Source organism: Pleurodeles waltl, chromosome 2_1 (assembly GCF_031143425.1).
Source record: "Pleurodeles waltl isolate 20211129_DDA chromosome 2_1, aPleWal1.hap1.20221129, whole genome shotgun sequence".
In the NCBI taxonomy this organism is placed as follows: domain Eukaryota; kingdom Metazoa; phylum Chordata; class Amphibia; order Caudata; family Salamandridae; genus Pleurodeles; species Pleurodeles waltl.
Window position 1 is genome coordinate 619,455,171 of NC_090438.1, and position 24,370 is coordinate 619,479,540.

Consider the following 24,370-nt stretch of genomic DNA (forward strand, 5'->3'; position numbering starts at 1 on the left):
CAAGCTGTATTAAGAACATTATTTCAAACAACTTCAACTACTACAGGCTAAGCCACTGCTTTGGGGGAGATTACTGCTTATTAGTCTATGCACAGTATGTGTATCTGCAGCTACACATGCCATTGAACGGAAAATGTCACTTACCCAGTGTACATCTGTTCGTGGCCTGAGACCCTGCAGATTCACATGCGCCCTCCCACCTCCCCGGGAGCCTGTAGCCTTTAGAAGTTGGATAAAAACTGTAAATTTGTAAATAAATATTATTTTAATACACATGATGTACATACATACCTACTCCATTGCATGGGCACATTTAGTATATTCACAACTCCTACCTCACCCTCTGCGGGGAAAACAATCTAAGATGGAGTCGACGCCCATGCGCAATGGAGCCGAAAGGGAGGAGTCCCTCGGTCTCGTGACTCAAAGACTTCTTCTAAGAAAAACAACTTGTAACACTCCGAGCCCAACACTAGATGGCAGGATAATGCACAGCATGTGAATCTGCAGAGTCTTATGCCACGAACAGATGTACACTAGGTAAGTGACATTTTCCATATCCATCTTCCAGGTCTACCCATAGGTTCCGGGTGAATCAAGGGTTTCCAGATCTCCTCCCACCCGACATAGGCTGGTTTTGTCCCAATTTATGGTGTAGCCGATTGGGCTCCATATTGTTTCAAGGTCCTTAATGCTACCAGCAGCATCCCTGCTGGGTGTTCAATATAAAATAAGATAACGGCATACAGTGTGACTCTCTCATTTATGGATTTTCTGATTCTGAATCTCTTTATAGCTGGATGTGCTTGAATTGCGCATACCAACGGCTCTAACGCTAAATTAAACTGGAGGGGAGACCGGGTACATCACCTTCTCATTCCCCTTCAAATAGGAAATTCCTGTGATAGCTTCCCAATCACTTTGACCACTACCTTTTGATTTTTAAAATAGTAGGGCTGTCCAAGCATGGAATTTAGGACCGAACCCAAATCTCATCAGCAGCTGTGTTAGGAAGGGGCGGTGCATTGCATTGAAGGCTTTTTCGGCATACAGCGATACGAAGACATGTGATGCCTCCCTCGTGTGGGCCAGTACTAACCAATTATGGAGGTTAAATCCAGTCGATCTTTTGGACTTTTAAGCCCAATTGATCACTATGTATTAAAGGGGATATGACTGAGCTGTGTGGCCAGCACTGTTGCCAGTATTTGGATTTCAATGTTTAGGAGTGAAATCGGGTGGTATGAGCTGCACTGTGTGGCTGGTTTCCCTGGTTTAAGAAGCACCACTGTTGTGGAATGGCAGAGAACGGGTGGTTAAAGTGCCCTCGTCGCTGGCCTATACATTTTAACAAGTAAGTACCTAGCAATCCTGCATTCTTTTTGTGGAATTCAGTCAGTATACTATTTAGGCCGGGAGCCTTGCCTGGTTTTAATTTACCAATCGCTGTTATTATTTCAGAAAGTTTTATTTCCTCTTCTAAGGTTAACTGTTCTTCTCGTGTTCGGGTGGGGAGTGCTACATTTTCTATCTCTTTGTGGTGTGTCTTACAGAGCTCTCGCCTGGCAAGTCTTCATAGTAGCTGGCAAATTTATTGGCAATTTCTTGATCTGTAACATATTTCCACCTTTATCACCTCTGATACTATTGACCCAAAGTGCCCCGATCTCCTGCCTACCCTACCATGGCAGTACCTTCCTGGCATTGTTGCCTGTATCGTATAGGCGGTGTTGCTGCATCATTATTGATGTTTAACCTCATTTTGCGCCAGCGATTAGTTTTTTTTTTTTTATGTAGGTCTGCTATTCTGTGGAGAATGGTTGAAGTTAATCCCTCATCTGCTTGCCCTTCCAGTTCCTGTATAAGCTGTTCAAATGGATACACTTTCCGTTGCTCCCTCTCTTTAAAAAAAAAAAATAAAAAAAAAAAAAAAAAAGGGCTATTATATTCTGTGCCCTATCTCTTAGGACTGCTTTATATGCTTCCCATAGTATAACCGCTGATGTCGCAGAGTCCTTGTGTTCATTAAAGTATAGTTTGGTGTCTCTTTGAAGATCCCTCGAGACAGGCTCTTCGTGCAGCTCCCAGATGTTTAATCTCCATCCTTTCCTCTTATTCTGAGGTAGATTCACTAGTGCAACCAAGAGAGGTGATAGGTTTGACAGCCGTCTTTCAAGATAGTCCGCTCTTTCTATCTGTTCCTACCTCTCCTTCCCGGAGCGAAGATGCAATCTAACCTCAGGAATACTGTGTGCCTGAGAAGTATGGGTATGTGTGGAATGCTGGATGAGTGCAGCATAAAAGGTCAGATAGCACCATGGCCTTTACGAAGCTTACGAGTGGTGTCTCCCTTTGTGTTTGTGAGGTGAGACCTGAGTGGTCCATCATGGGATTCATTACATCATTAAAATCTTTACCCACGATGTGAAGGGTGGATTTAGATTCCAACAATAACCCCGCTACCTTGTCTAGGGTTTGCCTTTTTAATCTGGGTGGGGCATAGACACTAACGAGGCTGGTATCTAGGTGTCCCCATTGACTCTGGACCACCATGTATGTACCCTACTTGTCTATCCAGGATTTGTGTACTTTGAGTAGTGGGGTTTTCCCCATCAGTAGGGCTACTTCCCGGGAGCCTGTGGTGAACCCAGTGGGAGCCCGTACTTGGTATGGCCCTCTGCCTAGAAACGTATTTAGGTAGACTCGCAGGTGGATCACATCTGGTTTATGTCTCCTGATTGAAGTGGTCACCAACACTCATTTCTCTTTGTTCCCTAGTCTGTTCACGTTCCAAGTCATTACAGATTTCCCTTGGTCTACTTGTGTTATGTTTTTTCTCCCGGTTGGATCTAGCATGTGTGTCAGATTGCCTTATGTACTGTAAACCCCGTCCCCCGCCCCCAGCCAATGTTATGTCACCGTACCACTTGCTGTGTTTTAACTCGCAACCCTCCAAGCATAGCCAAAACTCCCCAACATGGACTGCCCCCCACCCACTTCAGCAATGTAACATTAACCTACAGTAGTCGCTCCTAGGTGTATCCTCACAATTGACTCCTTTTGTTCATCCATATGTGGGGAAAGAACGTGAGCGCCTCGCTATTCAACTCCTGGTTAGTAATCACACTTTCACGTATGCTCCGTTCACCACTTCAGAACCTCCCTAGTTATCAGTACCCAGCACCCTTACTGTCCTCGACTATCATTCATTACTCACTGCACTAATATTTTTGCTGTCTGAGTATGGGAAATCTTAAGGGGGGGGGGAGCGAGAAGTAGTGTGCAGCCATTAGTCTCTTTAGCCTCTCCTCTGCCTCCCTCAGGCCCAGAATGTTTCCTTACCCTTGAGTTTCTCGGTTTAGTTTTTTTTCCCCTCATTCAGAATTTCAGAATTCTGCATGTCACTGAATTCCCCACCCCAGTCTGTAACTAGCTGGTTAAGGCCTGGTCATTCCATGCTTGAGACACTAGTGGCTGCGTCCCCCTCTTCTGCAGTGTGACTCAACTTCCCTCCGGTCTGCTTCTCTGGCTCCCTTGTTGCCGATAGATCTGACGAGTCAGTGGAATCGCATGCGGGTAAGCTATCTGCAATGCCTTGTGCGCTTCTGCTCGTTGCATTTCCACATGCTTCATATGCCACCTCCATCACTGCCATACTGTTGACATGCACCTTTTCAGCTTTGGTGCCGACAACCGCAATCTTGGAGGGGTTGAGTGGGAGCCCACAGCACTCTTCCCTACAGCTGTTTTGACTCACTTCAGCGCTACAGGGGTGGTTGCTCCCCAGGAGGCGCTTTGCTTTTTCAGATCACTGTCTCCTCTTAGTCTACTGTTTGCTCCCGCTCTGTATCTGTGCCCGTTCCTGGCACTGTTACACCTGTTGTCTCTTGGCTGCGTCGAATCTGCTGCTGGTGGCTTTGGTTATTCCATTCTCCCTTCTCACCATGTTAGCCTGTTATGTATGGTGGCTGCCATGTTGGGAGGTCTCCCGGCACTCAGCACCTCAGCAGTTTTACCACTTGAGCTCACCTCAGTGCCTCAAGAAGGTGCTGTATTGTTGCCAGCGGAAGCTGAGGGTGAAGTTTTTTTTTGGGGGGGGGGGGGGGGGGGATTTCTGGCATGTCAAAGGGCTCAGGTTTATGGATTCAGATAGTAGTATATTAAGGCAGGAGCACAGAGCTCCACGGCACAAGTCTACTCCACCATTTTGCTTCGCTGGACTCTATCAACCTGTTTGACTTCTGTACGATCTGATTGCCATTTGAAAGCCTTTCAAACCTCCATCATGGGAAGGCAAGTGCAGGTGTTCGGACAGCACCAATGCCGTATGGAACTTCAATAAACAGAACAGGGTGGGGTCCTGGGCCTTAAGTCCCTAGGCCCTGCGCCTCTGAACATAGTTAGAATGATGGTTGAACACCTGATGGGGCCTTTGAATGCCAGAGCAGATGAACTCGACCGAACATGCCTACTGCATCACAACTGGTTTCTCCAAATGTGGGTGGTGGTAGGTCTCTTTCAACATTGGAGAGAGCCTTGGTTAGATCCGTTAGCCACTACAGAGGGTTGGCAGTTCTTTGTGCTGGTGTTCCAAGGCGGATCTCACTCAAATGCTTTTCGTCTCGAGTTGAGCTCCAGCCACCTGTCCGCTTTTCTGCAAATACCTCTCCTGCCAAGGGTTCTCAAGAAGATCAGTAACAACTGGGCCCACGTCATCCTTGTGCTCCGGACTGGGCTCTGAGTGTCTGGTATACCGAGCTGTTGAGCATGTCCAGTGGTCCTCTGATCATGCTGCCCTTTTGAAGAGGATCTCCTGTCGCAGTAGCAGGGCAGGGTTCTCTATCTGAAACTGTCAGCGATTCGCCTCCATGTGTTGAGATTAAGCAGTTACAGTTGGCAGCTTTTGACTTTCTGCCTGAAGTCAATAATGATATCTTGGCAGCTCTGTGTCCCTCCACCAAACTGTGACATGGTGTGCAGTAAAACAGGTTGACCCCCTAATTTGGACCAGTTTCTCAGGTTCTCTTGTTGATCCTTACCTTGGCCCAGCAGGGTTCTGCATTAGGCACGATAAAGTGTTAATTATTTATCTTTGCCTTTCTGGGCTGCCAGGTCATCCCTCCCCCTTCAAGTCCCCTATTGTAAATAGATTCCTTAAAGGGTCTGCCACACATGTTCCCTCCAACTACCTTTGTTATGCCTTAATGGGACCTTAACTTGGTTCTTATTCTGTTGGTCACTCATGCACGCTGGCATATGAGGGTTCTTCAGTCGTGCCTCCGCAAGCAGTGGTTTCAGCGCAGAGGAGATCTCGGGGAGTCGATAAAGATCTCCAGAGACACTGCAGCGGATCTCCGATGGTGGCCTGTGGAGTGCAACCTTTCTCAAGGGAAGCCGTTTTCGCAGCCAACTCCGGTGGCCACGGTGATAACGGATGCCTCCACCTTAGGGTGGGAGCTCATCTGGAGGGTCTGGAGATCAAGGGTCGTTGGTCTCCATTAAAGCAGAGGTTTCATATCAATCTGCTAGAGCTGCGGCGATTCGTTTGGCCCTCAAGGCCTTCCTCCCTTCCCTTCGCGGTCCGTCAGTTCAGATTCTGACGGACAACACGACCGCAGTGTGGTATATCAACAAACAGGGGGTGTAGGGTCGTGCCTTCTTTGCAGAGAGGCTCGGCGACTCTGGTCCTGGGCTCGGGACCATCGCCTTTGTGTAGTGGCAAACCATTTGGCCGGGGTCCAAAACGTATGTGCGGACAAACTCAGTTGCTTCTTCTCGGACGACCGAGAGTGGCGTCTGCATCCAGATCTGGTTCTTTACAACTTTCGGATGTGGGGTTTACCCCATATAGACCTGTTTGCCACTCGAGAGAATGCGCACTGTCCGTCGTTCTGCAGCCTTCAGTATCCGATGCAAGGAGCGTTGGGAGGCGCGTTTCAGATGTCCTGGTGCGGCCAGTTGCTTTACGCTTTTCCTCCCATATCCTTGATTCCTCAGGTTTTGAGGAAGATACGCCAAGACCAGGCCCAAGTCATTCTGATAGCTCCGGATTGGCCACGAAGGGTGAGATATGCAGACCTTCTCTGACTCTCACTGTACCTGCCGCTCCGTCTCACTCTCGGGGCAGACCTCCTCTCGCAGTCGCAGGGGCAGGTTCTACACCACCACCTCCAGAGCCTGCACCTTCATGCCTGGAGATTGAACGGGGCAACCTGAGTTCCTTTTCTCTCCCACCAGAGGTGGTGGACGTTCTTTTATCGGCCAGGCGACACTCCACCAAGTAGGTGGGCTAGTTTTGTTTGTTGGTGTGGAGAGAAGAAAATTGATCCCTTAAGTGCCCATCTTTCTGATATTTTATTGTTTGCATTGTCATTGGCTCAGCGTGGTTGTGCTGTGGCCACTGTTAAGGGCTATCTTTCGGCCCTTTTGGCTTTTTTATATCTTCCAGGTCAGCCATCTTTATTGAAAAACCAGAAAAAGCATTACCGAAGGTAAGTAACTTGCTCTTTGAGTAGATTGGTTGTGTGATAGAAGGAGGGTGTCTTTTTTGGTGGGGGAGTGATATATATGAACAGTATTGAGATGAGGCCTGAGCATTCATCTGTTATGTCGGTGTTCGGTCGCAATGGGCTGTAGATGAAAGTGAAGGTAGTGAATTGCATTGTGAATAGCTCACGTGGGGCTCGTAGGCTTGCAGTGGATGTTTGGTGATGTTGAAAAGAATATCTAGTATGTGGTCTTTGAAATATGCTGATTTCTGTTGTGCCACGTTGAGCATGTTGATGAGTTTGAGGACAGTGCAGTGTCTTGCTCTTACGCTTCAGTGTGGGCATGTCTGGTGGATGAGGTGGTGCAGAAGCAGGAGAATGTACCTGTGAAGTCTTTGAGTCCAGGAGTTCTATAGATGATGTAGTAGATGACTGACTAACAGAGAGTGCGAAATGTTCTGAGCTGCGAGATTTGAGTGCCACTTGCTTGGTTAGGTTGCAGGCCATAAAAACTTAAGGATGACAGCAAGGACTGTTCCCTTCTTATGTGCTCTGTCAGGATGTTGTAGCCTGTGGAAGTGAGGATGTCTAGATGTGTAAGGGTGTGAGCATGCTTCTGTGATTTTGTGTCAAGACTGTTATCGTTAATAAAGTCTCCTATGTTTAGCATGCAGAGTACTGCAAATTATACAAGTTGAAGTGTGTGCGCTTGGTAATTTGGGGGAAAGTGGTGGGTAATGTGATCTATATGAGGTGAAGATGCAGTGATTGCGTTGTCTGGGTATGATGATGGAAATGGGTAATTTGAATTGTAGTGTGTGAATAGTGTAGATGCTGACCATTGCAAAGCTGTAAAAGTCTAGGTTCCAGCAGGCCCAAGAAAACAGTGCCTACATGCAAAAGGAATGATATATTTGTCCAGGTCTGCCATTTACTGGGGGCAAATCAAGGAGTTGCCTAAAGAGGGAGATTAAGGAAGAAGTTGTAGTTGGGAACTAGTGATGTCACATCTGTCGAAATAGTAAGAATTGTTTTTACTTTGTTTCGTGTGGTTGGATATGGCGAATTTAGTGCTCCCACACCGATTTGTGAACTGTTTAACAAACCACAAAAGGGGTGCCCATGATAAAATATCCATTTGAATTCGAGGCTCTTTTACGAACTAAACTGTTATTTTATTTTTGTACATTTTTCTTTAAAATAAAATGTAAAAAGAGCTAACCACACATCCTGCAAGAAAAAAGCAAAGCAACACTGATTCGCTTAGGCATTAGCATCCTCTTTGTGGCATGCGTGGTGGTCTTCCATCCAGTCATTTTTGCTTTATAAATGTGCAAAAATCACTACAGAATTATAAAACAAAATAACATTTCCGGTCCCTCCACATACCTCAGAACTCTGACGATAGGATGTGATAGTTTTTTGACCCCAGAGTTGGACATGTTTTACAGCACTGTATCTTCATTTCAAGAGGGCATTAATACTACAGGCATACACAAATGTCATACAAGATAAATTCACAGTTAATTGCTCACATAAAAATCGCAAATTATTCTTAGGTAGGGGGCACTACTTTATAGCTTTGTGATTTAGAGCCCTCTTCTTACAGAGAATGTTAAATGAGGGTTGGTATAGACCTAATGAGGCTTCTTAATTAAGCATGAGAAAAGGGTGGAGGCGTTGCATAAATCCCTCACTTTCTAATGTTTAATTTGACCAGCCTTTTTGTGACATATTGTAATATCATTTCCCTATAAACCGTTGCAGACTTAACAATGGGATACAATTCCTTTAATTTTGAAGGCTCGTGAAAAGATTCTAGAGGCTTGACAATGTGTCTCTTTGTTTTTTTATAAATCTTTTTATTGAAATGTTAATGATGCAATAAAACCTAAAGGGCAGTGCAGAACAATCACATGCCCAATGAAGGGCCTTACATCATTAGATCAATGCATGAGGCATGTTTTAAATTTAGAGCCACTGAGGGTGAACTTAAAGTTGATGGACTCGAGCACAGTTTTCCCTATCAGGGGTGTGGAATTTAATAAAATGTTTTCCTGTCGATGAGACAGGTTTCTTCATAAGTCTTCTTGACATATAAAGAAAAATCTACTTGTCCCTTTGGGTACCACGTAGCATGGCGATAAATTAAGGCAACAATCTTGTTATATAGGAGCTCTGATAATACCCGGGCTAATATTACCGTAGGGTTTGAATCCTAGTAGTTTCCTTTTCTTACCACCTTTCTGTAGACTTACATGCTGGGGGTAGCGATAAGCAATAATTCCAGGGTTGGAATGCCCTTTTGAGTCTGTGCAAATCTATTAACGTGCATCTGTTAAGGATTTTCTCCAGCTCTTCTCTAATCTTTTCCCATACTGAGAAAGGTTGGAAATTTACTTCTGACAAGAGTCAGAAGTAAAACTTCTGCCATGGTTGGGAAAAAGTGGTTGGAGGGAAAGTCAACTTATAAACGCTTGACAGATTTTTGCATGAGCAAATCTACACATGCATATTCGTTCATGTTGAAATATAGTTCACCAATCTGTTCTAGGAGTATTGTTTCCCGGTCTACCTGTGTAAATTCTTGTGAATACATGAAATAGATAAATCTGTACTAATGCAAAAACAAATACCATGGGTGCCCTTTTGTGACGTACTTTAAGAATTGGACCCCTAATTACGTCTGGCGTTAACCAAGACATTTTGCTTTTTATTCAGATTCTCTCTATATCCATCTATTAGGTGGCTTCACTGTGAATGGTCTCAATTTGCTCTTTCACAAGCAGCATATTGGCGTACAAAGTGTTCAGTGCCAGGAACTACTATGGCAATGTGTACTATTTGAGACCAAAAATATTTTTGCTTTCTGCCAATGTTCGTTACAATAGTGAGGGCCTAGCAGCTCCCACAACAACAAGTTTTACGAAAGCCATGTCAAAACAACACACACATTGACAAAACCAAAAGACTGACCACCAATGTCGGACCTATTGGCTTTGCCAATGATTGTTTATTTTAATGTTTTCCATAGTCCATTTGACACTGGTTATCCTGATTTTCCATATTGAGTGTTTTTTGGAAACACTGCAGTTCATCATCACATTTTACTAAAGGATGCTTCAAAGAAATGGTACCTAAAATTTCACAGTAGTTCAGTAAAACGTTTTTTTTCCTAGTTGCATTTTTGTGAACAATTTATTTTGCAAGCAAAGGATCGTCAATATTGCTTTTAAGCTTCTGGTAATATTTGCCTCTAATTGGAGATTATTCTAGAAGCGTTATACATAACTTCATTTTGTTAAACTTTGCAAACGTGTACACGCTTTTCTTTTTTTTTTTTTTTTTGGATACTGGAAACACTGTCAATAGTGCAGTCTGCTCTTGTAACATTTATTTAGAGCGCTCATCCTAATAATGGTTTTGCATTAATGAACCATGCATACAATTTCAAACAGCATTAACATATGGACTCAAATATTAACTCCACTGCAGACAAGTCCCTTCCCTGCTCCATACTGTGGTACTGTAAATTGGCAGCCAAAGGGTTTGTGCCACAGGGGGTTGGCCTCCTTGACCCAAGAACAAAATAAGCCTGAAAATGTGTCGTCCTTGACCCCAAACAATATGTCCTGGGTGTCAGGCTATACCTGTGTCTCCCTAGGGACTAGTTACCCATCCTTCAAAATGATCTCCATGGGGACCAGATTTTTTCCCCACTTTCGTGGGCAGCCTCTATATGTGTATATTGATTTTTCTGCCAAAATGCACCAGTTCTTGTCCTTTTCCTAATCGGCCACTGCTTGTGTATTTCGTACACCCCCATGCGTGTGCGTATGATGCGTTTGGCCACTGCCAAGCCTTATGACAACCAGAGCTTTTGTATCTTACCCAGAGGGTGGGGGGTTACACCCCACTCCACCAGTGTGTAGAATGCAGGTTTTTGACATGCCAGGGATCCCTACACTCAGGACCTCTCATCAGTCCCTGTAATGTCAACCAGTAGGGCCTTATGGCTGCACAGGACCAGAGCGTGTGTAGGAATGTGCCTTGTTTCCTGCATCCCTGAAGGCAGAAATTTGTGGGGCTTTGACCCATGGCCTGTATGGTTGTGTGGGAATATTAGGATTAGTGTAGGATGTTCTGTTGAATTCGGTGAAATCCTGTTCTCATTGCAACCTTCCTCAAGGCCCCTGTGGCTTTCTCCCATTCACCATCTGCAGAGTCTCTCCCCTCTGTTTCCCGTTTGGTCCCCAGGCTAGTTAGGATGCTTGGTGAGTTAATTATTTTCTTGTATATGAGTGAAATGGTCCCTTTAGGTAGTGGTTCTGTTAGGATGTGGCCCTCTTAAGGCGAAGAGTCTTCAACTAGGTTATGATTGGAAATGTGTCACTAATACGTGGCACGTTTGGATGTACTTGAATGACAGATACTAGCTCATATTGTCTGCCTTCCGTCAGGCTGAGCATGGAATCCCCTTTTCCAGTTGTCTCCTGGTTTTGATATACCAATGAGTTTCAATTTTGTAAATCCTCGTAATTTCCCCATGTCCTTCAGGACATCTGTAGACCATGGGGAATGGTTTAATTTCTGTCTGTGTGGTCCGACCCAAAAAGGCAGTTGCTGCCCTCCAGGCTCTCACCACTGTTGGTGTCTGTGGTAGGAGTGGATTTGATGCAGCCGATCTGTCTCCTGTATGCTTTTATTCCTCTTACCACAAAGTATCATCCTGTATTACTTGACACGTATCTCGTTCTTCTGTGTTTTTTTTATTTTTATTTTTTTTATTTTTTAGGGAACAGCCGATTTACAGTTTTAAGAAAGTTATGTTTCTTCTTTCTTGCAGACATCTAACCCGCAGGGAACGAAGTCGAAATCGTGATCGGAAGGCTGGCTCTAAAGAAAAGTAGGTGCTCTTACTTTTTGTTGAATTGCACTGGGAATGTCTGTTGCTATCTATACAAACAGGATTTTGTTATGTCAGGCAGGCAGAAGCAGAGACCACAACATAACAGAAACAGAAGGAACTCTTAAGAGTGCTATAAATTGATTTTACTTGAAAAATGATTACCCCTATAGCTAAAATTGGGTGGCCATCTCAATTTATTTCATAATCTTTAGTTTATTTTTAGGCCCTTTTCATGAACTTTTCAGTACTTTCACAACATATCTCCAGTGATAATCTTTAACCAAAATGTTATAGGAAATTAGTATAAAAATAGTTTTGTTCAGTATAAAAAGAAACCCATATGTGCATTAATCGCAAATTGACTATTGTGTGTATATATGGCCTTCTTTGCGTATAGATGTTTGAGAGGTGCGGTTAATGAGTTGAAAATTCAGAGTGGCAAAAGAAACAAAAGTAAGCATATTAAGGCATGATTAAACTGCCACACTATTTTTACAGTTAATTTGGTTATTTAATTCAGCTTTTAAATTTGGTTTCAACTTCTTAAAATATTTTAGTCGTATGATTTTTGGATGTACTGAATGCAGTTGTTGACAAAGCTTATGATAGTCTATAATATGATTTGAGTTCCTTTAAGATGGCGTTGTTAGAGTGTACCCATTCTTAAGTCATTAAACAGATATGCATCTGTCAAACACAGAAATAGAATGCAGATGATGCGTTTCTGGTTGGATGTGTTGGAGCATCTAAGTTTAGACTGATTGGTGGTGCGTGTGTTTTGGATCCCTTCTGATAAATGATCATGTTGGCTCCTGTTTCAGATTTGCCTTATTTTGTTAATCTTCACAGTTGCTTTTTTTTCTATCAGCCTTAACCTCCTGTTCCGACAGGGGATCAATTTCTACAGTTAATGTTCCTTTGACATTGCAGACACATGTGGACCTCCTTTGCACATGTGTGGAGCTGCGGGCGATCTTTGTGCCACACTGCGTCATTCACCTCAGGTCAGCAATAAAATATAAGGCACCAAAGGAAGATCTGAATCTTTAAAGAACTCATGCTGCCAGATTAAACAACTGGAACTAGCAATTAAAGTACCATTCAGTTTCTTCCTTTCCACCAGGTGGAGGAAGTAGTAGGTTGTACAAAATAAATCCAAAAGTTTGGTCTGTGTCAGCTTATGCTTTGAATTGTTAGTATAGCATAGAATTTTGTAAAAATATAATTTAAGAAAATTGATAAAACAATGCTGTCCCTTTCTGAGGAGAAGTTGGAGGAGGAAGAAGGAAAGATTGATTAGGATGACATAAAAATTACTGTTAATCATTACTTTAAATCAACAGTGTTCATTTAAAAAAAAGTTTTTATTTGCTTTTTGTGTCCACTGATGTAATACATAATACATGAACTGTAGCAGTAATAGTAATATAATAGCAATACAGACCGAACAATATTTAATTCCGTCCCTTCCCACTTTACCATTGGACACTGTAGGAAGCTGGCTCTGCATGTACTATGCCAAAATGAGGTGTAGGGGTTCCGCTGTGGCTTAACATAGGCTAAAGTAGATAATACTAATGCTCTCTTTTGTGATAGTGTGGTCGGGCAATTAAGCTCATCACAGGTTCGTGCAAAGCATTTGTTGTACAGACACAGTCAATCAATGAGGCACACACCTAATAACTCCAGGCCATTTGTTTTATATAGCAGAAACATATTTTGTGTCTATTTCTAGAACCAGAAAGTCTTTGCTGCAGGTAAGTACATTTGTCAATAAGAATCAAGCAAATGTATCAATTGTACTTTGTTTTTGCAGAAAAAGAAGTTTACAGCTAGCACAGTTAACAGGTAAGTACACGACTTATGATTCCAGTCTTCAGGGATTAGGATGTCCACAAGTCAAAGTTTATGTTGACCCCAAAATTGCACCCCTAGCAACACCAGGTCGGCTGGGTGCCGAGGTCCAAGTTGGCGTTAGGTTTACAATGGAATCCTATGATGACTGGGAGTGGTTGGTAGACTGCAGATTGCAGGTAAGTACCTGCGGTTCCAGGACAAAGGCCTGGAGGATTTGTGGAGGGGCGCTTCAGGTCCGTACTGTGGGTGTCACAGAATTACACTAATCACAGCAGCACAGGGACGGCTGGGTGCATGGTGTAAACACGGAGCTTGGCGCACAATGCTTTTCAATATGGGGACCCGGGTGAGGGTCACAAAAGATGCTGCAGGCTAGGTCCAGAGGTTCTGTGGGAAACCAAAGGCTGGACAGGCAGGAGAGGTGCACACTGGACGTTGCTGGACCATTGATTGGATTCCCCAAGGCTAGGGGGCTGCAGGTGCAGAGGTCTCCTTGGGCGTCAGCAATCTTCGTTGGATCCAGTTGTCGTCAGGGTGGTCCTCCGGATTCAGGCAGCAGGCATCGTTGTGTTGGCCAGGAGGGATCAACCCAGGGTGGACTCTAGGTCTGAATTGCCTGGGGACCTTCACTGGACTAGTGGGCCACCTGGCCTTGGTCCGTGGGCATCTGGTGCAGAGTGCCCCAGGGCTTGCAGATCAAGGGCGATTCTGGAGTCCCTTTGGAGGATTTCTTCTGGATAGGGGTGCTGTCCTTGGGAGTTCTTGGTCCTCTGCTGGGCAGGAAGACCTCTGGGAGTTTCTAGAGGGTGCTGGTCTTGCAGGATGTGTCGCCTTCTTGGAGCAGGTGTCTTTGAAGCTGCAGACAGGCCGGTAGGGCTGGGGCCAAGTCATTTGTCGTCTGGGGTCTTCTCTGTTGGGGTCGGCTAAGCAGTCCTTCCTTCTTGTTGAGGTTGTCAGGTATCTGGGGAGTAAGGTTCAGGGGTGCCACTAAATACTAGATTTAGGGGTGTTACAGGGGTCAGAGGGCAGTATCCAATGACTACTGTCCCTGAAGGTGGCTACACCCTTCCTGGGCCTACTCCCTTTGGGGAGCAGGGCACATTCCTATCCCTATTGGTCCCTCTCTTCCAAACCAAAATGGAGGATTCTGCAAGGTGAGGGTCACTTCAGCTCAGGACACCTTAGGGGTGGTCCCAGCTGAAGTGGTCTCTCCTCCTCCTTGTTTTTCCCAAATTTCCTGCTGACAAAAGTTGGGCTTTGCCAAGGGGGTGGTGGGCAGCATCTCCCCTAAATGTATCGCCCTGGGGCACTGTAACAGGAGGCCAGAACATTTGAGGCTCACAGCCAAGTGAAGCACCTCCACCTAGAGCAGGTTTTGTTCCTGACTCCAGAGAGGACAAAGGCTCTCACCCCATAGGGTCAGAAACTTGTCTGTTAGTGGCAGCCTGGCACAGACTGTTAATCATTAAACTAAAGGGTTGGGTAAAATACAAGGGGCATCTGTAAAATGCCCTCTGTATACACTGTGCAATAAATCCAAAACTTTATTCAGTGTGGGTTTATTGTGCTGAGATGTTTGATACCAAACTTTACAGACTTCAGTGGAGCCATCGTGAGCTGTGGAGTTAGCGATGACAAACTCCCTGCCCATGTACTTAATATGACCTCACTGCACTTACAATGTCTAAGAATAGACTTGGATACTGTAGGGGCATATTGCTCGTGCAGCAATGTCCCACCAGATAGCATAGTGTACCCTGCATTAGGGCTGTAAGGCCTGCTGGAGGGGTGACTTACCTATGCCACAGGCAGTGGTTTGTGGGCGTGGCACTATGGAAGAGGTGCCATGTTGACTTTGCCTTTCTCCCCAGCAGCACACACAATGTGCAATGGCAGCGTGCGCGTGTGCTTGGTGAGGGGTCCCTTAGGGTGGTGTAATATATACTTCAGCCCTTGGGGACCCTCCCTGGTTACAGAGCCCTTGGCACCACTGGTACCTTTTACAAGGGACTTAGCGGGGTGCCAGGGCTTTGCCAATTGTGGAAACAATTGTACAGTTTAGGGAAAGAACAATGGTGCTGGAGCCTGGTTAGCAGGATCCCAGCACACACTCAGTCAAGTTACCATCAATATCAGGCAAAAAGTGTGTGTGGGGGTGGGGGTGGGGGGTGGGGGTTGGGGGTGCTGGGCTGGTTTGCATGCCAACAGGGCCACTTTCCTACAGGCCCCAGCCCTCTCTATCCATCACAAAACTAAGTACATGGATACATTTCACATCTACGGTCCTTAGGTAGGTCAGAAAGGTCTTCACCACCTCTGCCTTTCCACACTACTAACCACTTTGTTGCTCCTCTTCGGTACGCACCCTCTGCTCCAACCACCCTTCGTATTGGGTCCCTGAGGGCCATCACCAACCTTCTGGCAATCATCCAGCATTGCTGCCCAGTTCCCTAAGTCTCCTTTTACCCTGTCCTCAGTTCTGCTCAAGCACGTGTTTCTCCTCAGTCACAGCTCACTCAACATTATTCCTACTCCATAGGGAAACGAGGGGGACTTGCTGCCCTAATCATCCCATTGCCATGCATCACTTGGCAATGACTAGTGCCAGCTGGAAGAATTCCCAGCGCATTTACCTCTCTGCTGGGCTTCTTTACCAGACCCAGGAGAGACTATCCAGGGGCCTCTGCCATGCCAGTCACCTTGCTCAGTCTTGCCGCCATCCTTGCCCAGTATTCGAGCACTGTGGAGGACAACAAGGCTATATGTAAAAAGCAAGCACCCACCTCTTTGCAAGACGTGCAGCCTGCCGACCTAGACCCCTTACATTCCTCATAACTTAATTGGTGTCAGATAGGATCAGTGCAGGTAGCTGAAGTGGATCGGCTTATACCTATTGTTGTTACTTGAAACTCACCTAGTGCACACGTTTCCTCCCATTCCTTTTCTGTGAAGAGTCCCCTAGCTCCTCCTCCCAGGCCTGAATGGCTGGGTAGCTCCCCCTAGCCCAGTCTCTCTTGAGCACCCCATAGAGTACAGACACCAATCTCCGTGAAGGGCCCACTAAAAGCAACAAATGCAGTGTTTCTGACTGCTGACGACCCCCCGGAACTCGCGTCCTAATCTTCCGGGTCATGCTAGAAATTTTAGCATGCTGTAGAGATTGTCCCATCCCCAACGAATACTCTGTGCATGCTGCCTCAAATGTGACAAACCACTCCTCCAGGTACAGGTCTCCCAACATCTCGGCGTCCTTCACAGCAGCGAGCTATAGACATGGCCTCTCCTATACATTTAAAAGGCACCAACAACCACACAGAGAATCGATTGGTGGTCTTTTGAGGACCCAACTGATCACTCTTTACCAAATCTCTGCTATCTTCCCCACCAGATAGTGAGGATGCCACTGCATTCTTGACCCCCCCCCCTCAAATTGCCCCCCCTCCCATTGCTTTAACATTGGTGTGGACCCATACGTCCCCCAGGACAGTCTTTCCCCCGATACCTTCCTCCATCACCCACTTAGCAGCATGCTTTAGGTGAGACTCTGCCTGGCAAACTCATGCCTCCTCTTTCTGGTTGCTAATGTCCTCTTCTCCACCTACACTGAGATCAGTGTGCTATCCAGTGCCCCATATATGCTACATGGCACTGTATGGAGGGAGTTCAGCACTATGAATAGGCATCAGGGGGAGAAAACATTTTCGATACCAGGATCTGACCCACCGCAGACAGGGGTGTAACATGTTCCAGAATTCGACTGATTTTCTGAGACACTCCATTATCTTGTCCATGTTGTTGTCTCTGTCCCTCCACACTATGTGCTACCATGATCCGCAGGTACCAAAATGCCTCTGTCTCCCATTTCAACCCCAGTGAGGGGAGCTCGGGCACCGGAGAATCGCGCAGGGCCCTGAGCGGAACAGTACTGTTTTTCATCAATTGACCTTGAGCCTAGCTACGGCTCTGAATTAATCTAATTTGTTCAGCAACAATGGCAGAGATTCCCTTGGGTTACTCAAATAGTACATCACCCACATAAAGTGACATCCGGTATTTACTGCCACCAGTCTGTACCCAAATTTGACTTAGTTTCCTGCATTACCTAACAGCCAGAGGTTCCATGGCCAGTGCCAACAGCCACAGGGAGAGGTGACACCCCTGATGTGTACCCTGCTCCACCACACAGTCCCCAGAAACCAATCTGCCACTACAGTCTTGGGACAGAGATGCACAACCCAACCCCCCTGGCCGCGCCCCCCCCCCCCCAAACATTTTTTTGTGGTCTTGCCACTGGATATAGCGCTTGGTTTGTTTTTGGGGGTTGGAATTGTTACAATGTCTGAAATAGCGCCCCCCTTTTGGCCCCTTCAAAAACCTGCTAGCTAAAAGCCTTCTTAATAGATTGCTGGGCTCTATCTAGGAAAGAGAAGGTTTTCAGAAAGAGCAACAGTTCCTTTATGAAAGGGTCCCTGAAAAGGCCCTTATTCATAACAGGCTTCCACTGTAGACAGCTCCCCCAGTGTGGGTTCTATTTTTGATGAGCAAAGAGTATCTACACTCGATGGACAGGGTGAGTTGGCATTCCCCCCCCCCCCCCCCCAAATAAAGGGCATGTTGGGCCCAACCTCCTAGAATGGCAGGGTCGATCATATGACCAGATTGTTTGGTGTCTTCAGCTATAGCCAGAATTTTGGTAAGTGGCTCCAGGACGTCAAGACCCTTGTCCTGGCAAGAGTGCCAGGAGCGATCCAGGCCCTTCTTTCGGTCTTTCACAAATTTGGCAAGGAACGTTGCCATTCTGGTATCAATGTCTGTGGTGGCCCGCCACTTTGTTTGCCAGAGAGAGTCTCTGGCATTCTGCTCTTAAGCGGCCCTAGACCTCCTGGTTCAGGAGTTTCCTGATCCTACTCACGACATACCTTGCCCCTTTTGGGGCAGGGACCCACTCAGCCGAGCAAGGGTGGTAAATGTCCTCCGGGTTCAACATTCCCTGTGGTATCAGTTTCGCCATTGTCGTCTAAGCTGTTTTTTTTGGTGCTGCCTTCCGTGTCTGCGTGGGCCTGGTTCATTACCCAAATCTCTGCTAGGAGAGTCTGAATTGTCCCCGGTATTCGAGTCTGTTCCCTGAGGGGAGCAGGAATTTTCTTCGAGGTGCACTGTTCCCAAATTCCCCCTCCCCCCCGCACCCCCTTTCCCAAGGCTGGTAATCATCATGGTAATCATCATGAGCGTCCTGGACGTCCAGCGCCTCTTCAGGAAGTCCTGGTGAATTAAGCCTCTCAAAGGCATCCATGGTGTAAGGGGCTGGGAGGGCATTGGGTCTTGGTGATTTGGAATTGGGTCTTGAGGTACACCTTAGTGCTCCCCTAGGGTTCTGCTGCAGGAGTGGATCTAGAGTAACTAGTGCGTTTCTCCAAATTTAGTTAATGCAAGTACATATACCGCTTGTCTAAATTCATATAAGATCCTATAGAATATTCTGGGAACTATATATGACACTTAACCCATTTGAATGTAAATTAAGATATGTAAAGTTATTGTACAAAAGTTCAAAAACAATCTCCTTATTTGCCTAATATTAGAATACAATCTCCTAGAACAAAAAAACAATCACTCACTGAATTCATACAAGACAATGTACAGATGATACATCTCACCCTAAACAGACTCTTTTAGTGAAAAGATATAAAGATAAATACATAAGTAAAAAATGGCTATGGACGGAACAGACAATATATACTGTGAAACTAAATATAAATTACAAACATCACATAAACTACGTTCTGGCAGTCATTAGAAAAATTCATATCGAAGTTTACACCAAAAAAATAAATAATTATAATTGTATCGTTTGAGTAATCACACTAATCACTTTTCTTCTTCAGTAGTCCGCTCATTTTTATACGTCTTAATGTCTGTTAAACTTCATCCTTGTCTGTGCTGTAAGAGCCACATTAAATGATTCCGTGCCAATTGGCAGTCCTTTAATACCAATTCTGTGCCAATTGACAATCCTACGCTGACGCATGTTTCAGTGGACAAGGACTTAGTTATAGTTTTATAACTATTCACAGCCACCTTCATCAGGGAAATTACTGCAAAATAGAGCAGTGGACCTTCAGAAAAATCTAAATGAAAACATAAGAACAATTGTAATAGTTCCCAGCATGCCTGATAAACAGATTTTATGCAGCCATGCCATCTGGCAAACTTTAGACTAGACATGGATACTTTAGACTAGACATGGATACTTTAGACTAGACATGGATACTTTAGACTAGACATGGATACTTTAGACTAGACATGGATACTTTAGACTAGACATGGATACTTTAGAAGTAAATATAAAGAAAAACGCCTATTGGCCACCGCATGCAAGTGCCAGACCCGAAAAATAGTTAAGTGCCCGAAGAATATGGAAGTAAAAAAATCTCAATAAAAATAATTAAAAAAAAAAAAGCATTACACATATGCGTCTTAGAAATATGAAGGGCTTCCTCATATCTGATGGTTTAACAAGATAACGTAACAGCGCTAATTGAACTCTTCTTGGACTGATTGAGGATATCTAGAAAATAACTACAATGATTGTATAGCAGGTGCTTAAAAGACTGCCTAAAGAATAAGCTCTCCATTGGATGTGCGAGTGCTTACTGCGAGCAGATGCCCACATGGACGGCTAATGCTCTTCTAAATAGTAACTGGAAATCTGCAACCCGCTAGTGAGTCTTACTTAAGTTAAACATCTGCCTCCAGGTTTCCAATGCCTGTAACATTGTATTCATGTTGTTACTTATCGAGACACATGAAGTTCTGGCATGATTTCTCTATGGCACAACTGGATTCCGCATTTGTTTGTAAAACAAAACTCTTGCGTTCTTCTTAACTAATACATACAACACATAGAAAGGGGACTAATGCTGGTCTCCCATTATTCTCAGTACCAGCCATAGTTGTTCAGGTGTAAAATCGGGAGGTCAAGGCAACAAGAGTGTAAGAACTTATGAAGGGAGGGGAAGCCTAAACACCCAAAGCAGAACTGCATGTACCAGTGCTTGATGGGACTCAAGGTCTGCCTAATTCAGAAGCCTGAGTGTGAATTGAAAGGTGAGTGCTCCGCGGTGACAAGAACCACTTATCTGGAGCCTAAAATCATTGAAGATTAGGGAAACCACCAGCAAGGTTGCCCTCTGTCCGGCAGCCCTTCATTGCTAGTGGTGGTAAATTGACAGGTGACGTGTCTGGAATCTGAGGAATGCATGAGTGAGGGGTGCTCTCCTCTGCCTGTGAGTGCAGGCTGCACACACTCTCTAGGGAAACTGCTAGGTCACAGCACATCTCGCTCCCTTTGTTAGTGAGCACAGGCTGCACACGCCTTCTGGGGAGTTCATAGGTCATTGTGTCAGACACTTCCAAGAACAGAGGGGGGGTCTCAAGCCTGTCTTTGCTTCCCGGGCCCTACAGCAGAGGCGGCGGCAGAATGGAATAGGGCTGAGACAGCACCTGAAGCCTCCCTAAGGTTACAACCTGTTTTAAGAGGGAAAGAGGGGGCAGTGCAATACAGCAGGAAAAGCAGTATTGAACCTCAGAGCTGCAAATAACAAACAGTTAAAAAAAAAAAAACCAGGGATATTATAAGTAGGAAAAAAATCACAAGAGGTCTCTTGACACATCTCCTAGCTCTCGGACGTTCCATGTGACTACCTTATAAGTGTGTGCCATGAAGTAGCAACTTCCATGCCCTGGGGCAGACTGCCACTGGACCACCCCTCCTTCCCGTTCCACCACCCCAATCCTGTAGATCAAGAGCTGCCCATGCCCCCTCCTGTATACAGCCCCACTTGAACCCCTGTATCAATTAAACACATTAAAATAGAAGCGTCACAACCATGTTTCCACGCCACCCTCACCCCAGGGAAGAACCAGATAACAACAAAACATTGAGTTCAAACACCATGTTGAGTCAGGATAGTCTCCTAGCCAACCCCACCCCACCCCCAGAACTAGCACTCATACTATGCCAAGACTCTGACAAACTACTTGGTATTAGCTGTAGAAGTTAATATGCAGTGGAAAGTTAGTTCCCTGTAGGTCTCCAATCCAACTGGGACAAGACACCATCAGGGCACTGCCTCCCGTCCCCCCCCCCCCCCCCCCCCCCCCCCCAGCTGCCAGTATTTGCTACAATTGCAGACATAATGTACATGTTCATTGATGCCCTCCCACCCAGTATTATCTCCATTCACAGTTCATCCTCAGCACTCAAGGGCAGCCCCTCTCTCTCACTGTCATCTGCTGTTTATCTCCCCTTTTGCTTCCGCTCCCAGGTTTCGTCAGCAGCGTGCCATCTGACTGTACCAGTACCTTCAGCATAAGGCAGTTTCCTCTTGTGTCCTTTCGTGGGGAGCTACCTCTATGGCCAAGTTGCAGCCTTCTTGACCTCCCACGATCTACCATGGGCCTCCCCCACTCAGTCCAGCTAAAGCCCATACTTTGTCTAGCTTATCAAAAAACATACGCTTTCCCAGTAGCAATCACTTGAAATCCAGCAGGATACATCAGCATGTATGAGAGATTAATTGCTTTAAGTTGTTGTTTAACCTCCATGAAGTTTTCTCTGTTTGTACTTTACATGTGTAATCTGCAAAGATGGGAATCTTGTGGTTCTCAGAGCGCAACTCACCGGCCTCGTGAACAGCCCTCAATACAGTGGTGTGGTCCCGGAAGTTAAAGATTCTGTTGATTTTCGTCCTTGGGGAGCCCCTGGCCGTGGCCTTTGCACCAAAACCCTGCGGGCCCCCTCAATTGCCAACATGAGCGATAGCTCTATTAAGGTCAACCTAATACCACTCATACAGCCAAATCAACAATACCGTGTAGGATTAGTCATGAAGATTTTAGGAATGATGGCATCTTGCATAGCGATAGTCCCACATGCAAGACTAAACATAAGGCCCTTACAACAGTGCCTTGCACAACAATTTTCACAGGCACACGGTCAACTTCAAGATCTAGTGTTGAGATCTAGTGTTGATGGACCACCAGACACACATGTCCCTTCAATGGTGGAATCGCAACAATCTAATGAAGGGGCAGTTGTTTCAAGACCCTGTGCCTCAGACCATAATTACAACAGATGCATCAATGATCGGTTTGGGAGCTCACCTAAACAATCAGACCATACAAGGGCAATGGGATGTCAAACAGAAACAGCTACACATAAACCTGCCCTGAAGCTGTGTTTCTTGCACTAAAAGCGTTAGAACCTCTTCTCAAACAGAAGAATGTTCTCATAAAGACAGACAACGTGACAACCATGTATTTTCTCAACAAACAAGGCGGGACACATTCATCTCAGCTGTCCCTTCTAGCTCAAACAGTTTGGAAATGGGCAATTCACAATCAAATTTATTTACTAGCACAATATATTCCAGGGATAGACAATCAGTTGGCAGATCTACTCAGCAGAAATCGCCAACAAACACACAAATGGGAGATTCACTCCCAAGTACTTCAAAAGTACTTTCAAAAGTGGGGAACACCAGACATAGATGTATTAGCAACAAGCGAAAACACAAAATGCCAAAACTTCGCATCCAGACACCCACATCCCCTATTCAAGGGCAATGCTGTATGGATCAGGTGGTCAGGGATATTTGCTTAAGCTTTTCCCCCTCGCCTACTCCTTCTCTTTCTAGTCAACAAACTACGGCAAACGTCACTCACCAGGATACTGATAGCACCAACATGGGCACGTCAGCATTGATACATGACACTCCTAGATCTGTCTGTAGTATCTCATTCCAAACTCCCAAACAGGCCAGATTTATTAACACAAAACAAAGGTCAAATTAGGCATCCACACCCCAGTGCTCTTAATCTAGCAGTTTGGCCCCTGAAGGCATAGAATTTGGTTACCTAAAACTTTCACCAGAATGTACGGGAGTAATTAAACAAGCACGTAAACCTACTACTAGACAATGCTACGCAAACAAGTGGAAAAAATGTGTCTACTACTGTCTATCTAAAAACACTGACACGCTTACATCATTGATACGAGATATTGTATGCTATTTACTTCATTTGCAGAAATCAAATTTGGCTTTCTCATCCATCAAGATACACCTTACTGCCATATCCGCATACTTACATACTATTCAACATACTTTTCTATTCAGAGTTCCAGTTATTAATCAAATCAAATCAAATCATTAGCATTTATAAAGCGCGCTACTCACCCGTGCGGGTCTCAAGGCGCTAGGGACAAAGGGAGTGGTTATCGCTGCTCGAACAGCCAGGTCTTTAGGAGTCTCCGGAAAGCGGAGTGGTCCTGGGTGGTCCTGAGGCTGGTGGGGAGGGAGTTCCAGGTCTTGGCCGCCAGGAAGGAGAAAGATCTCCCACCCGCCGTGGAGCGTCGGATGCGAGGGACGGCGGCGAGTGCGAGGCCAGAGGAGCGGAGGGGGCGGGTGGGGACGTAGAAGTTGAGGCGTCTGTTGAGGTATTCCGGTCCCTTGTCGTGGAGGGCTTTGTGTCCGTGGGTGAGAAGTCGGAAGGTGATCCTTTTGCTGACTGGGAGCCAATGCAGATGTCTCAGGTGTGCGGAGATGTGGCTGCTGCGGGGTACGTCGAGGATGAACCTTCATGGAAGAATTAAAACTCATTATTCCACCTAGAACACCACCTGTTCTATCGTGGAATTGAAATATCCTAATTACCAGACTCATGGGACCACCTTTTGAACCCCTGCACTCTTGTCAAATTTTGGCAAGATGGATTGTTAGATGCATACAGACATGCTATATCAAAGCAAAAGACAACTTTTGATCACTCCTAGATCACATTCTACAAGAAAGAAAGGGATTTTTAGGAACATACCAATGGTTGATACATGTAAAGCAGCCCCATGGTCAACTCCTCATACATTTAAAAAACACTACTGTGTAGATGTTTACTCACAGCAACAAGCCACTGTAGGCCAAGCTGTCTTAAGGACATTATTTCAAACTACTTCTACTCCTACAGGCTAGCCACCGCTTTTTGGGAGGACTAACTGCTTTATAGTCTGTGCATAGCATGTGTATCTGCAGCTGCACATGCCATTGAAAGGAAAATGTCA

The 24,370-nt window shown here is 45.4% G+C and overlaps 1 protein-coding gene across 2 annotated transcripts in view; it reads left to right on the top strand.

Moving 5' to 3' along the window:
- Nucleotides 1–24,370, top strand: part of CDK13 (cyclin dependent kinase 13) — a 626,606-nt gene that overhangs the window by 146,564 nt on the left and 455,672 nt on the right. For both annotated transcript variants that reach the window (XM_069215885.1, XM_069215880.1), the window contains exon 2: nt 11,335–11,394. In XM_069215885.1, the coding sequence (XP_069071986.1) occupies nt 11,335–11,394 (60 nt within the window). The remainder of the gene's footprint in view (nt 1–11,334; nt 11,395–24,370) is intronic.